Source organism: Lissotriton helveticus, chromosome 2_1 (genome assembly GCF_964261635.1).
Source record: "Lissotriton helveticus chromosome 2_1, aLisHel1.1, whole genome shotgun sequence".
NCBI classification, from domain to species: Eukaryota; Metazoa; Chordata; class Amphibia; order Caudata; family Salamandridae; genus Lissotriton; species Lissotriton helveticus.
The window spans coordinates 996,886,025-996,900,727 of NC_136059.1; the positions used below are offsets into that span (position 1 = coordinate 996,886,025).

The 14,703-nt window shown below is 43.0% G+C and overlaps 1 protein-coding gene across 1 annotated transcript in view; it reads left to right on the plus strand.

The window, feature by feature from the left end:
- Positions 1-14,703, plus strand: part of C2_1H9orf85 (chromosome 2_1 C9orf85 homolog) — a 415,101-nt gene that overhangs the window by 222,403 nt on the left and 177,995 nt on the right. The window contains exon 2 of the mRNA XM_078675761.1: positions 9,530-9,636. Within this exon, the coding sequence (XP_078531887.1) occupies positions 9,530-9,636 (107 nt within the window). The remainder of the gene's footprint in view (positions 1-9,529; positions 9,637-14,703) is intronic.

Below are 14,703 nucleotides of genomic sequence, written 5' to 3' on the forward strand. Positions count from 1 at the left end.
GCATGTGTTTTCTACGCATGCCATTAGCACCAAGTCGTTACAATGACTGGCTGTAGGGGGAGGTGCTGGAGTTTGGAATAGTATAATTTACTATTCCAACTCCAGTGTGTGCAACGGATATATGATTAAACAACTACTACTTAAACAACGAATGCCTAAACCACGAAGGCTAAACCACGAGCTAGGCCAAACCACTACATTCTGAGCAACGACTTCCTAAACCACAAAAAATATTAATTTGCCACATGACCCGAATATACCATTATGTTCTTTTAAAAACACATGTTTGAAACACTGAGATTTTTTTTCCATTAAATTAAGCATGTATTTAATACTAAACAATATTTAGTAAGGAATCTTTAAATTAACAAATTAACAATTTAATAATCCTTTTTTACAATTACAGACGAATTACATATCCCTACAACACGTACTTTCTGGTAAATATTTATGTTTCAAAGCACATACCTAAATTATTTAATATTTTCGAAATTTATTCAGAGAGCCTACCTAAAAACCTTCAGCTCTGCCTCATCAACCAGGGCCGACAGGGGATATTTGACACCAGCTCAATTGTTTCAGGATAATTTCCATTAATTTTCCAAACTTCTTTGTTGCCCTTCTCGTCATCTGAACTAAAGGGACTCCAACGAAGCCCCAACACTTTCCTAAATTATTTAGTGATTCCAAAATTAATTTAGCGGTCCTACCTGAAAACCTTCAGCTTCTGCCTCTTCTGCCAGGGCCGGCCGGCTGGAGATATTTGACACCAGCTCAATTGTTTTACTATTATTTTCATCAACTTTCCCATCTTCGTTGTTGCCCTTCTCTTCACCTGAATTAAAGGGACTCCAATGAAGTTGCTGGTTGCAGGGCCATCTATTGGCCAGTTATAGGAAGTCGTTTTTAATGATGAGGTCGTTGTTCGTGTAAGTCGTGGTTTAGGAAGTCGTGGTTAATGAGGCTGTGGTTCATTGAAAGGTCGTTGTTTTGGATTCGTTGTTTAGTACACTTGTAAAGGATTAGTTATTAAGGCCATTTCCTGTGTGCAACAGTAGCGAAGGTGTTGGATTGAAAATCCAACAAATCGAACACCTTCTGCCCCCTACAGCAAGTCGTTGTAACAACTTGGGTTGTAATGGCATGCGATGTAACAACGCATAGTTGTAACGACTTTCGTTGTAATGGCATGCGATGTATCGCATGGGTTGTAAAGGATGTTTTCCCTCCCCAAACACCTTCTTTTGTTCCCTCTTCTCTTCCTGCTCAGCCTGTAACTTTACACAAGCAAGATGGCATCTGTGTGACCCCCCCTTCCTTCACCTTCCTCACACACTACCTCTCCTTTCTCTCCGCATATCCCTTTTCTATCTTGCAACCAGTTTCTCCATCATAGAACCACAGCATCTACATTTGGTTCTAAACCCTCACAGACACACATCACTCTCTCTCTTACCACATTAACTCCTACTAAGAAATGACAAAGTGCCACAGCCCAGTATCGTCCCTTCAAGTCCATCTGATGGAAATGAGTCATATGCTTGAGGATTATCTGTGTGCAGCTAAGTCCCCCACACACCCACAGAATCAAGCACCAACCCTAATACTTTGGATGGCCTTAACATATACCAGGTTGGGTCAGGTGGCTCAGTAGGCTAATGCATCCGCTGCAAGTGCCTGTGTTCGACCTCATGGTCAGAGGTTCAAATCCCGGGCTGGTCCACTCAGCCTTTCATCCATCTAAGGTCGATAAAATGAGTACCATTAAGTTGGGTAAAAATAAACATCTGTTATTCAGTGCCAAGATACCCCGTTAGGGGTGAACATGCGCTTTACAAACACGCATGTTATGTTTGTTACATACAAGCTAACAAGAATCAAGCATTCCCCTTTGGGCAAAAGTGTAGCCATATGCTTGGTGGATCCCAAAAACCTCATCATTATTGTCATTGATTCACACCACCAAGTGATGACAAAAATAACTCCACCTTATGTTGTCCTCTTTACAATTATAAATTGTCGACTAAACGTTTGATTGGCATTGCCTTCTCAGTTATCAGTCTCTAGATTATTTAGTTTTATTTATTGATTTTTATATAGCACAAACATGATCCTTTCGGGAATCAGAGTGATGTACCCCAGTAAAGTTTAAAAAAAAAGGTAAACAGATAGGAGTATACAAATGTGGAGGAACAACAAAGTAAGTATAAGATCGTAAGTTGACATTTGAAGAGTATAGATTCAGAATAGACATATAAATAATATGTAGACTGGCATTATAGAAAAAAGTAACAATGGGTGTAGTAGGACCAGATAGTCTTGTGGAAGGACAGGCCATGGATGTTAAAGTCTGGGAGGGTCGCATCTTCACTGGGGAAGTAATCTGTTCATTAGTTGTTGCTTTACTTTCCATTTGAAGAGGGAAGTTGAGTGGTTGGATCTGGTCTCAGGAGGAAGAGAGTTCCAAATTTTGGGGTGAAATACGGAGAAGGAACGGTTGTAGGCTTTATTTTTTTGAATTTGTAGGGCTTTAGTAGAAGGGAGCCTGTACTTTGCAAAGTTCTGTTCTCGCCTGATAGGGCGAGTTTCTTGGCCAGGATAATTCTGTTCCAAATTCTTAAAATCAGTCTCATAGTCACTCTCTATGCCAAAGCTCATATCATTCCTAAAAGTGATAATTTTTACGAGTCAGCCCTATGTCGATTTCTCTGGGCTGACTCCCCATTGAGGACAGGTCAGATACAAATGTGTGTGTTAAGTACGCTAACTTCACTCTGGCTCCTCAGATTATTTTGTCAGAAAATTGAACGTCTCAGTGGAGCTGTAAGAGTTTATCAGCTCTGATACTCTTTTCGTTTAGGACCCTGCTTTCAACAAAAAGTACCTTGAAACAATTGTTTTGTATAAGGGCGTCAAGTGTTTGAATAGGTACCCCCAAACATTCATATCTTCCAATTTTTTTCTTCCTTTAAAAAAGTTTGAAATACTGCATTTAAAGTGTCCCTTATTCCTTACTCTCGCTAACCCCCTCCACCAGCTGCTGTTTCCATTGATCCTTTATTAGCATTAAGTCTACCGACCACTCTGCTTAGGCTAGGGGTGTGGCTCTGTTAGACCTGTGAGCCTTAGGGTAGTCTCCCCCCAAAGTTGAGCCTTAATCCTCCTTTTGCTGGTCTTGTTTTTGTTGGCCTTAGGAGTCTGTGCACTTTACCACTGCAGGCCAGTGCTAAAGTTTGTGTGCTTGTAAATTAAGTGCTACTAGTAGGCCCATAGCACTGATTGTGCCACACACTTAAGTAAACCTTTAAACATGTTTTAGGCCTGCCATTGCAGCCTGTGTCTGCAGTTTTAAACTGCCATATTGACCTGGCAAAATAAACCTTTTGCCAGGCCTACACCTTTCTTTATAATACATATGTCATCCCATAGGGTAGGCCCTAAACAGTTCATAGAGCAGGGTGCAGTGTATTAAAAAAAGTTGTAATTTTTAACACTTAAATTAATTTTTCACTATTGCAAGGACTGCCTCTCCCGTAGGATATTATTTAGTAACCTTATTACATTCAATACTTTCAATTAGGGACAGGTAGGGATGTTGAGTTTGGTGTCTAAACAATTGTAATTTGAAACCCTCTTTAATGCAAAAGGCAGATTTTAAGTCACAATTCTGAAAATGCCACTTTTAGAAACTGGTACTTTGATATTGCGTTTAGAAATTTGGCGTTACCTTGTCCCAACCATTTGTTGCTGGCAGCCTTTATCCTGGGTCACATGACAAGGTGTAGCTGGCAGTTGGTCTTTGTGTATTAATCCCAGTCAGTGAGACACAGGAGGAATAGGTGTTGGCAGGAGGGGCCATCTCTGTCAAGATGAGGGGAGGAGTTTTCACCTGCCACACTTGCACATAGCAAAGACTGTGCTTCAGCACACTGACAAACAGTCATGCTGGGGCCAAGGAATGCAGGGAGGAAGCTCCAGACACCCAAGGGTGTGAAAATCTCTAGAAACTTCTCTTCCTTCAAAGCTGGCACCAAGGACAAACAGTGGACCACAGACCACAACTTTTCAGTACTCATCTGGACCTGTGGAAGACTCAGAAGAAGGTCTGCTGTGCTACTCTGTTGAAAGAAGGACTGCTACTCTGCTGCCCTGCTGACTGAGTGAGTCAGAAGGACTGGGCCTGGATCTTGAAGCCAGGAGAACCAGAGTGACTTCGAGCCAAGTTGGCTCGCTTCCTCAATAGAGCCTCAGGGACAGAAAGGGCTCCAACTACCCTGAATTCTGCACCTGGACTCTGCCTGCTGCGAGTCCTTCACCCCAAGTAGTTCCACTCCAGGACCCTTGGAAGTGAGCCAGAAAGTGCCCAGCCAGCCCAGCTGCGGTCAGAACCAACGCAGTGCGATGCATTGTCCTGCAGAACCACATCGGCAGCGAAACATCGCCTCGCAGCACTGCCTCAGAACTGCCGCTTTGCAACGCATCCTCGACCTGGCACCTCACAAAGCTGCACAATCAAACATTAAGGTACTTTATTCAGTGGGCCTAACTTGGTCCCTGTATCAAGGCCGCTACAATGCATTCGGCCTGAGAGTGTGACTTTTTCATGGTCCAGAGTGACCATTGTTGTCATTTTCGTCTCAAAGAAATTATTAAATTTTACTATTTTTCTAAATTGGTGTGGGATTTTTCTTCTGTGGTGTCTTCACTTTATTGCTGTTTGAAGTGCTGCATAAATACTTTACACATCACCTCTAAATGTAACTATTTAGGTTGGAGTTCCAAAACTTTTTTCTTTAAATATTTAACTGCGAATGAGTATAAATTAGAGAAAAATAAGTAAGGTGGGCAATGCACAGCGTTGTTGATTGGGAAAGTTTTACTGTTCGTATTATTTTTAATGTTGAGTATAAAGGTGCTCCAACTGGAGGCGTAACCGTCCGTTTACGCCAAAGTGTAACCTAAAGATATGTGTGAGCAAATCAATGCGCACATCCCAGTGTAGTGGGCACTCCCTCTGGTTCACAGAAAAGACTCCATGAAGTTTCAAACGTTTATTAGTTTGAATTGGATTTCATATTTTCATGATTGTTCATTGATGGATTATTTTGCATCCAGGTTTATACTTTACACAAAAACAACATTGCTCCAATGCATTTCGAGTCGAAAACTCTTTTTCAAGGAGCTCTGTGAAGAAATGAGAACGATCTCAGTTTGTATCAGCATAGCATTAATAGGTAAATCAAGTACAATGTAAAATAAGCAATTCTCAATGGTGAATAGAAACAAAATAAAAATCTGTGCGTTAATAATGCCAATTAAACTTTTACACCAAAAGTAAACTATCACGTTGACTCACATGTGTAACAGAATGATATAAGAAAATAGTCGGTGCACCCAGGAAGAAAAAACCAGGATATATAAGCAGATAGCAAGTAGTAACGATAGGGGAGACGAATGAAGATATGCTCACGTGTGTGTCGGGCTGAAATGCCGTGCTGGATGGGGCGAAAAGGAAAATGGTTAGGGGAACGCTCAGCGCGCGGGTACTAGTGCGTTTAAGACACACTCGAAAGTGCTGTCGAGGCTTACCAAAGCTGGATTCTTCAGGGGACTAAGAAAGTCTCCGGGTTGGTTAGTAGCGACGTGAAGTCGCCGGGTTGAAGTGCGGAGTCTCTAACGAAACTGACTCTGTTATGAACGCGAGGCGGGCTAGGTGATCATGAAGATCAAGGAAGGACTAACTCGTAGCGACTTTAGGCGCCATGTTGGAACGGGTGATGTCGCGTGTGGATGAATCAGAACAGGAGAAAAGTAAGAACAGATCAAAAGACTCGTCAATCGGTGAAAAAATAAATAAAACAACAAAGAGTAAGACAATAATGTCAGAAGGGTTGGAACATGTGTACCAGAAAGCAAATTAAATTGGTGAAACAAACCATAAATTTGTAATCAATAAGTGCTTAAACATCTCTGTGAACTCGCACAATTATTAATGTGTCCTTATATACCCAGCCGGGTATTTATAGAAAGCAACTCAGTTCAATACGGTCATTGAGACCAAACGGTTTATAAGATTGCAAGCGGTAAATCCATGAGGTTTCTCTTTGAAGGAGGAACTTACTGTTATCCCTTCCTTCTTTTTTGTCCACAATTTCAAGAATCATGAATTTCAACTGTGCCACAGTATGATGATTTTCCATGAAATGTACAGCTACGCTTGATTTTACTTGTTTTGTCCTGATGTTAGATTTATGTTCATTCAATCTGACTTTGATCTTCCGCTCAGTTTTCCCTATGTAGATCTTTCCACAAGGACACTTAAGAAGATAAATCAGGTTAGACGAGTCGCATGTTGCATTGACTTTCACCTTAATTTCTGTGCCTCTCATTGGGTGGTTGATTTTATTACCACTGATGATATTGTTGCAGTTGTTGCAATTAAGGCATGGTTTTGTGCCTTTGTAGGTGGGTTGAACAGGTGTTTCTTTCGACAGAATCTCCTTGAGGTTGTTAGCACGGGTGTATGCAAAGATCGGGGGATTTTTAAACATTTCTTTGAAATCTGGTTCCAATGCCAAAATTCTCCAATGCTGTAAAATGATCTTCTTGTATCTTCCACTTAATGTGGAATATTTAGAAACGACTACCATCCGGTTTGTTTCTTTTTTAGTTGTCTTTTTAAGAGCTGTTTCGCGTGTGATTCCAGATACTTTTCTCCTTGCTTCCACTGTGGTTTTTGCTGGATAGCCTCTGGCGGTGAATCTTAGACTCATTTCGTCGATCCTTTGGACATATGTATCCGGATTGGATACTATGCGTTTTAATCGCAACATTTGGCTGTATGGAAGATGGCGCTTCAGTGATTGCTGATGGAAACTTGTAAAATGCAACGTATTATTGCGGTCGGTTGGTTTCCTGTAGAGGTCTGTGATTAAGCCAGTGTCAGATCTGGTGATCAGTACATCCAGGAAGTTGATTTGTGTATCATCAAGATTCCATGTGATTTGAATTCGATGGTCTTTAGTGTTTAGGTTGTTGAGTTCATCTTCCAGCATGGTTCTAGTGCCTTTCCACACAAAAAATAAATCATCGATGTACCGGACGTACATCAGTAGGTTGTTGGTCCAAGTTGGGTTTTCATAGATGTACTGTTGTTCGAAATCAGACATGTAAATATTAGCATACGCCGGTGCGGCGCAGTTGCCCATAGACATCCCAGATGATTGTTGGAACCAGTTGTTGTTGTGGCGAAAATAGCTATGATAGAGAGTATAGATCATAAGCTCCATGAGGAATACTTTCAAAGCTTCTGAAATGTTGCTATGTGCTAGGCTCTTTTCAATCGCTTCAATTCCACCTCCGTGTGGAATTGAGGTGTACAAACTGTTCACGTCCGCAGTACAGAAGATGAGCTTGTCATTTTTATCTATTTTGATTTCCGACAATTTGAGAATGAATTCCGTTGTGTCTTTTACATAACTTTTTAGTTCCTTCACGAATGGTTGAAGATGCCGATCAAGAAATTTTCCCACAGGAATTATAAATTAGAGAAAACATTTTACATTTGAATTTGTGAAAAAAATAGAGCGTAATATGTGCAATCCCGATTTCGGCAACACTTTGCATTATGTTTATGTCCTGGCCTGTGTATCTGCACAGACATACTGAGACAATTGATTTTAGCTAAGTATATCAAAACATCTACAGGGAACTCCTACTCATATCATTTATTTTCGTGCAGTCGGAAATAATTAGCATTGCGCCCCAAGAAATGTGGTTTAAAAAACGTTTTAAAAAGTGTCTTTAGTCGTTGTCTTTTACTCTCTTCATCAGGTTCACTCCATGTGTATTTACACAGTATATTGTGGCTAGGTGTGCGCTTTATAAATATCTTAAATACATTTTTAGGGAGATCAGTAGTCCAATCATTCTGTGCGATAGGCTGGTACTGAGTCATTTTCTTTGAAACCTCAGATATGCTCTCCACGTGGTGGAGATCATTGATTCCCTGTCGTTGGGAGGCTTGGGATTACCTTACAGCTGGCAGCAGAATGAGCATGGATCACGTGATTTTCCAGAAGTGTGCATTTTTAGACGACTGCTCTTTTTCGAGCGCATGGATATTGTTGCCTCGCCTATCCCCAGAGGGATCTGGATGAACATCTGACTGCAGACGTAGCCAGCCGAAGGCTGCTGGAAAAGACAGACAATTACGTGTATATTATTGAGGCACGTGGTAGTTAGTTATTGCCCAAGGTCACAGTAGCTCATCAAGAACCTAGCCCATGAATGTAAAAGTCTTGCTCATACTCAATATCCCCTGGTATGAATTATTGAGTGGTCAGATATTCTAGTGATTATAGTTCATATTCCTTAAAAATCTACTTTGTGTCCTAGCTTTTAATAAACCATTGTCGAGCACTGAACAGATTGTAACTTAGGCCCAGATGTACTGACGTTAGGAATTTCAATTTCTTTCATAATTGTGATGCTTACCGAATTGCAATTAGAAAATAGTAATTCCTAACGTATGAAACTTTTTATTTTAAATTGGTGATTCCTAGTGGGTCGCAGATCGACCTACTTAATGAATATTAATGAGGTAGGTTGCAATTTCCGACCCTTTAGGAATTGGTGCTATCAAAGGGATGTTGGCCTGCTGGGGTTAGCAGACTACCATGTCTTATAGTTGCTTTTTAATGAAGCATTTTTTTCAAAATGAGCTTGTTTTCCTTAAAGGAAAATGGGAGGCATTTAAAAAAAGAAAATTAAACGTTTAAGTTTGATTTTGTGAGAGCAGGCAGTGGTGGTCACGAGGACCATTGCCTGCTCTTAAAAAATATTTTAAAAACATTTTAAAAGGGGACGGGGGTCCCTACGATCCCTTCCCCTTTGCAAATGGGTTAGCACCAGTTTTGAGCAGTGCTAAAGTATAACTGTTTTACAACCGGAATTCGGTTGCAAAACAGTACCAATATGGTATTTGGAAGGGACGCCCCAAACATGCCCCTTACCAAATACTGAATCGCTAACACAAATTGAGTTCAGTCACATGTTACCGAATCGCAGTTTGAATTTTGTTCATTTATAACAGCATTTTTGCTGTCAAAAAACAGCCCAATTCTATGAATCAGGCCTTTTCCGGCCGCAAAAGTCTGACCCTAATTTTTAATTGCCCCATTCACTCATGTGTTCTCGTGGCTTCAATTACAGGTTCATTTTCACTGTGCACTTGTCCTCTTTTATGGCTTTGCCCACTGCTAGAATTATACTAGTATGTTGTAATGTTGCATGTGAGTAAATCAGTTTTGGGGTGCTCTAGCTGGAAATTTGCACCAAATTAGGTGTAAGCGGAGTATTTTGACAATGGGACCGTGTATAAGTTTGGAAACAAGCACCTTGGATATGCCATTCTATGCTCAAGCACTTGAACCCTGATGCAAATCAGTAAAACATCAAAACCATGTATTTGGGAGGAGTTATTTACATATTATCTGTCTAATGTCGGTTTTTGATCTCTGTCCTTTAGAAACTGAATACAAAAGTTCACGAAGCAGTCTGCCAGCACTGCAAGGACGTGCTGGAGTGGCGAGTCAAATACAAGAAGTTTAAGGTACTTACACAACCCAAAAAATGGTACGTTTTCTACGTTCATGGTTTGCTGCACTCTAGACACTTGTAACTTACTGCAAAGCTGTTTTTTAATTTATTTGAAGTCATGTACAGAAATCGAAACCTAGAATTTACATAATCAAATTCATTACGTAAATTGTTAGATTTTTTTTTTAAAAACCTACTGTGTCTTAATTTTGACCTCCTTATAGATATTTGTAAAGGATATAAAATCAGTGTACACAATATAATATCTGAATTTGACAGAACAGCTCTCTCTCCAGATGTATTGCTTGCAATCTATGTATGTGGGCTGTGGGCCTCCCCACTTCAACCATTGGTCAACCTGTAATTAATACACAAACAAATAATTCGAACAACCTGTAGTTAATACATAAGCAAAGAATATATCCAGTGAAGGATATAAGGAGACACACACTACAGGATATGGTTCAAAAGGTAAATCTGTTTAGAATAAACCTTGGTTAGGGAAAAAATCCACACTATTTTCTGAGGAATAGCTGTCCAGAATAAGAAGACATAAAGACTCTATATACCTTTAGTGATCCAGTCCTGACTGGTGACACAGTGCTATACAAAAAGTGAAACAAATGACACAAAATCATACAAATAGACAAAACATTAAAGCAAATAGTGTCCACTTTAGAGTACAATTGTCACAACTGTCAGTATTATTCCTTTGTTTAAGTTGAGACTTTGTGTGGACGTTTCAACCCTATGTGATAGTGCAGACTTGAATGCATCAGTGGCGGGTCTTCATCAGGACTCAATAACGGGGGGAGGCAGGACAGCCTGAATGGATATATACTTTCTTCAGTGGGTCCTTCAAGGGGGAGGTGCTGAGAATGTCAGCCGACAGTCTCGCGAGGTATTCTTGCAGGGGATGGTTCCTTTATGCTTTTTAGTGCTTTGTCCCAAACACCAGCCGGTGTGTATATATGGGGGGTGCTGCCGTAGCGATCACCAACACTGTGAAAACAGAGGAGCCTCTGGGGAGTGCCGCCGTAGCGATCACTTGCGAGAATGCAGCGAACGCACCCCCAAGATGCTCCCCTGTCTTCACAGTGTTGGTGATCGCTACGGCAGAACCCCCCAGATATACACACCGGCTATTGTATGAGAGAGAGCACTTTACATCACACACATATAGAGACAGTGAATCATACATGTAAATCAGTGTATAGAAAATGTCACATAAGGCAAAGGGGACTACAAGGTGTAGAATTCACATCGTTCATACTGTTAGGCATTTTTAAATAATGCTTGGTCTGAAAAAGCACAAACTCAGGATTCAGAACATAACACAGTGGTTAGCATTGACTTTAACAATAAAAATGTATTTCCACCCAAATAAACCTTTTTTAGCAGTATCAGGATAATGAAAGACTGGGAAAAACATGTCATTAACTTGTACCTTGCAGTTTGCAAGCCCCTCTTTGATAGTTTATAGGTCACTGTGATAGATTATGATTGTCGCTTATGAACTGCACAGTACCAAAATAATCTCCGTTTTATAAAATGCATTATACATGTTCTTTGCAGTAGGCATGTTAACCCTCTGTGCTACATTAGATAATTCAAAGCTGCCACTGGACAACACTCTCATCTCTCCCCAGCAGGTACATTAATCACTGGTGTTATCTTGACGCTTTTATTGTTGTTTGAAAACTGCTAATTATACAAGATACTTTCAAGTGCTTTTAAAACTGCTGCCTGGGACCCCTTGGGAATGTGTCACGGACCCCTGGGGTACCGCGGACCACAGTTTGGGAAACATTGATATAGACTGTCCGTTGTCTCCACCAATCAGGTATCACCAGGTAGGTCATAGGCCCTTGTTAGTGGTTGTCCCTCCTCCTTCAACGCGCAAGATCATGTTCATCCGGTACCTCATGAATCTGGTTTGTTTGCATCCATTCCTGCAATGAGACACACATTTTAAAACACAGCCATGGCTAAGGGTTATTCCTGTAAAGTAAACCTGCAAATCAAGTACTTAGCTAGCCACATTAAAACATCACAACAAGGTTTAGTAACTTGTAAAGGTTTTACTTACTGCACAACCAGGGTTAGGAGGTTTCAAGCATACTTGAATCCTGGGTGGGATAATCTCAGTCTCTTAGCCTTTCCAGGCCTTGGACATGAACTTCTCTGCCGCTCCCGAAAGGCCTGGGACCGACCAGCGTCCCCTGTAATCGGCCATGCCACGAGCGCTAGAGACCCCTGCATGATGAGCGGATGAGGTTGCAGATCCGGATTGAGGAGGAGGGCTGGAAATCGGGGGAGAAGGATTGGAAAATCCCAGGAAAGTTCCAGTAGAACTGGAAACCAGACTTGCGATCTCCAGATAGGTGTGATTATCACTACATGCGCCCTCTGGCGCCGGACTTGGGCCAAAACCCTGCTGATCATCGTGAAGGGAGGAAAGGCATAGCCCTTCTCCTCCTTCCAGTCCTGGAGAAACGCGTCCATGTTCTCTGCCAGCGGGTCTGGTCTCCAGCTGAAGAACCTGGGTAGCTGGTGATCAAAGCAGAAGGCAAAGAGGTCCATTGTGAAGGGGCCCCACTTGGCTTGGAGCCCTGCAAACACCCTCAGGAGTAACTGCCACAGACTCACATTGTGAAAGTGACGTGACTGGAATTCCGCTGCTTGATTGTCCTGACCAGGCAGGTACTCTGCCTTGACCGAGATCTGATGGTCCAGGCAATACTGCCAGAAATTGGCCGCAAAGTCGGAGAGACGTTTGAACACGTGCTCCCCAGGTGGTGGAGGTAACGCACAGAGGACACATTGTCCATCTTGAGAAGGGCACATGATTGGATCGAATCTTTGGTCTAACATTGAATTGGGAAGGAGCACTCCAGGAGTTCCAAGCAATTGCTATGTAAACGTTATTCTAGAGACCACAGAACTCCTGTAGTGAACTTGCTGCACCTTGCTCCCCAGAAAAAATCTTGCGCAGGACCCAAGATTGATCGTTTATTCCAGGTCTCCATGTTGGCGAGCCACCACTTGAGTTCCTCCTTGGCTTCTTGTGTTAAAGACACTATTTGGGAGTACGCCAGATTTTTCCAAAGGTGGGAGGCCTTCAGGCGTTGGAGGACGCGATAGTGCAACAGCCCTAGGAAAATGGCCTGAATCGATGATGACAGGAGTCCCACAATGCATGACACCTGTGTGAAGGAGATGCGTGATTTCAATAGAGCCCAGACGAAGTTTGTGACGGATTTTCGTGATCTTTCTGGAAGGTAGGCTCAGAGTAGACTTGATGGATTCTTTCAAGAAACCTAGAAAAATCACCTTCTAGGAGGGTACCAGGGAGGACTTGATCTCGTTGATCATGAACCCCAATCCTTGCAGGAGGTTTATCACCATCTGCAACTGTCGTAGGAGTGCTTGAGGGCATTGGGCCATTATCAGGATATTGTCAAGGTAGACGATGAGTCTCATCCCATGTGCCCGTGAGCATTCCACCACAGGTCGGAGAACCTTGGTGAAACACAATGGGGCCGAAGACAGTCCGAAGGGGAGAGGGTGAATTTGTATGTCCTGTCCTCCCATATAAACTGGAGGAAATGCCTGTGAGGAAGAAAAATGGAATTGAATGATAGGTGTCCTTGAGGTCTAGGTTCGCCACCCAATCCCCTGACCTCAGGATGCCCCGAAGGAAATGGATTCCCTCCATCTTGAAGTGGCGGTAGACCAACCACAAGCTGAATTCTCGTAATTTTATGACTGGACGTTGACCGCTGTCCACCTTGGTGACCAAAAACAGGTTACTGACGAAGCCCCTGGGATGAGTATGGGGTTGGACAGTCACACCTTGGTCAAGGAGAACGTGCACCTCCTGAGTTACCAATGCGGCGTCTGCTGGGGAGAAATAGATCGAGGATCCATGGGTTGGAAGGGTGTCCCGTAAAACTATATCTGGAAACCCCGTATTGTCTGCAGTACCCAGGCATCCCCAGTGATGGAAGTCCAGGCCTGGAAAAAATTCACCAGACGTCCCCCTACCTTTAAAAGGGAAGAAGGGAGGACACTCACCCAAATTATTTGAGCCGCCAGCGCCTCTGCCTCCTCTGTGTTTGCCCCGCTGCCCTCTGGTCGGGTAGAAATGGCCAAATCTGGTTTGATCTTGATGTTGGCCTTGATGGGAGCCTTGACCTGTGTGAGCATTTTGGCTATTGCTGCCGGTCGAGCGGCCCCTTCCTCGACCGGCGCCCCTGAAAACCAGTGCGTAGAACACTTTCTTAATTGAGGACTGTGCCTTGTCTAGGGAAGTAAAAGTATTTACGAACTTCCCCTGTTCTTTAATAAATGGTTCCCCAAGCAGTCCACCTTGCACTACGGGACCGGCTTTCGAGTCCGTGAGGTCCCCAAGTTTGGGATCCACCTTTATCAGGAGGGATCTGCGCCGCTCGGTGGACAAGGCACAATTAGCATTGCCCAGAAAGACCACTGCATGTTTTGCCCAGGATGAGAGGGTATCAGGAGATATGAGCGAGCCTGAGGATTTTGCTTCCTCTTCTATATCTAATATCTGTGTAAAGGGCCCCAAGGTATCTAGCAGCTTGTCTTGGCAAGCTCGCCAAGATCTATCTATCCCTTTACGACGAAGCCCATTCAGAAGACCTCGGGTGAAGGATCTCATCAGGGTCCAGCATATCCCCACATATGCCCTGGTCATTCTGGGGTCGGTTGGGTGGGGGTTTGAAAGAAGGATGCCAGGGTCGGGAGGGACCTGCATTGTCATCCGTGTCCGCATTGTTACTGTCTGTGTTTGTATCCTCTGGATCGGAAGGGATCGCCAGGGGAACTGTGCTGGCCAAAAATGCCTGCTTCAACCTGGCAAAGGCGTCCAAATCTACTCCCAGTTCACGAGGGCGTTTTGTTGGAGGCGCCTGCGAATCGTTGGGAGGGGGTGGAACAGCCAGTAGAGCCTGTGGGGCGTTCAGAATAGCGCCCGCCAACCTGTTGCAGGCTTGCGTGATCTTGCGCAAAAGGCGCTCCTCCAAGGGAGACATTGCCTCCGCCACTGCCCTGTGGATAGATGCATCCACTGCATTGTAA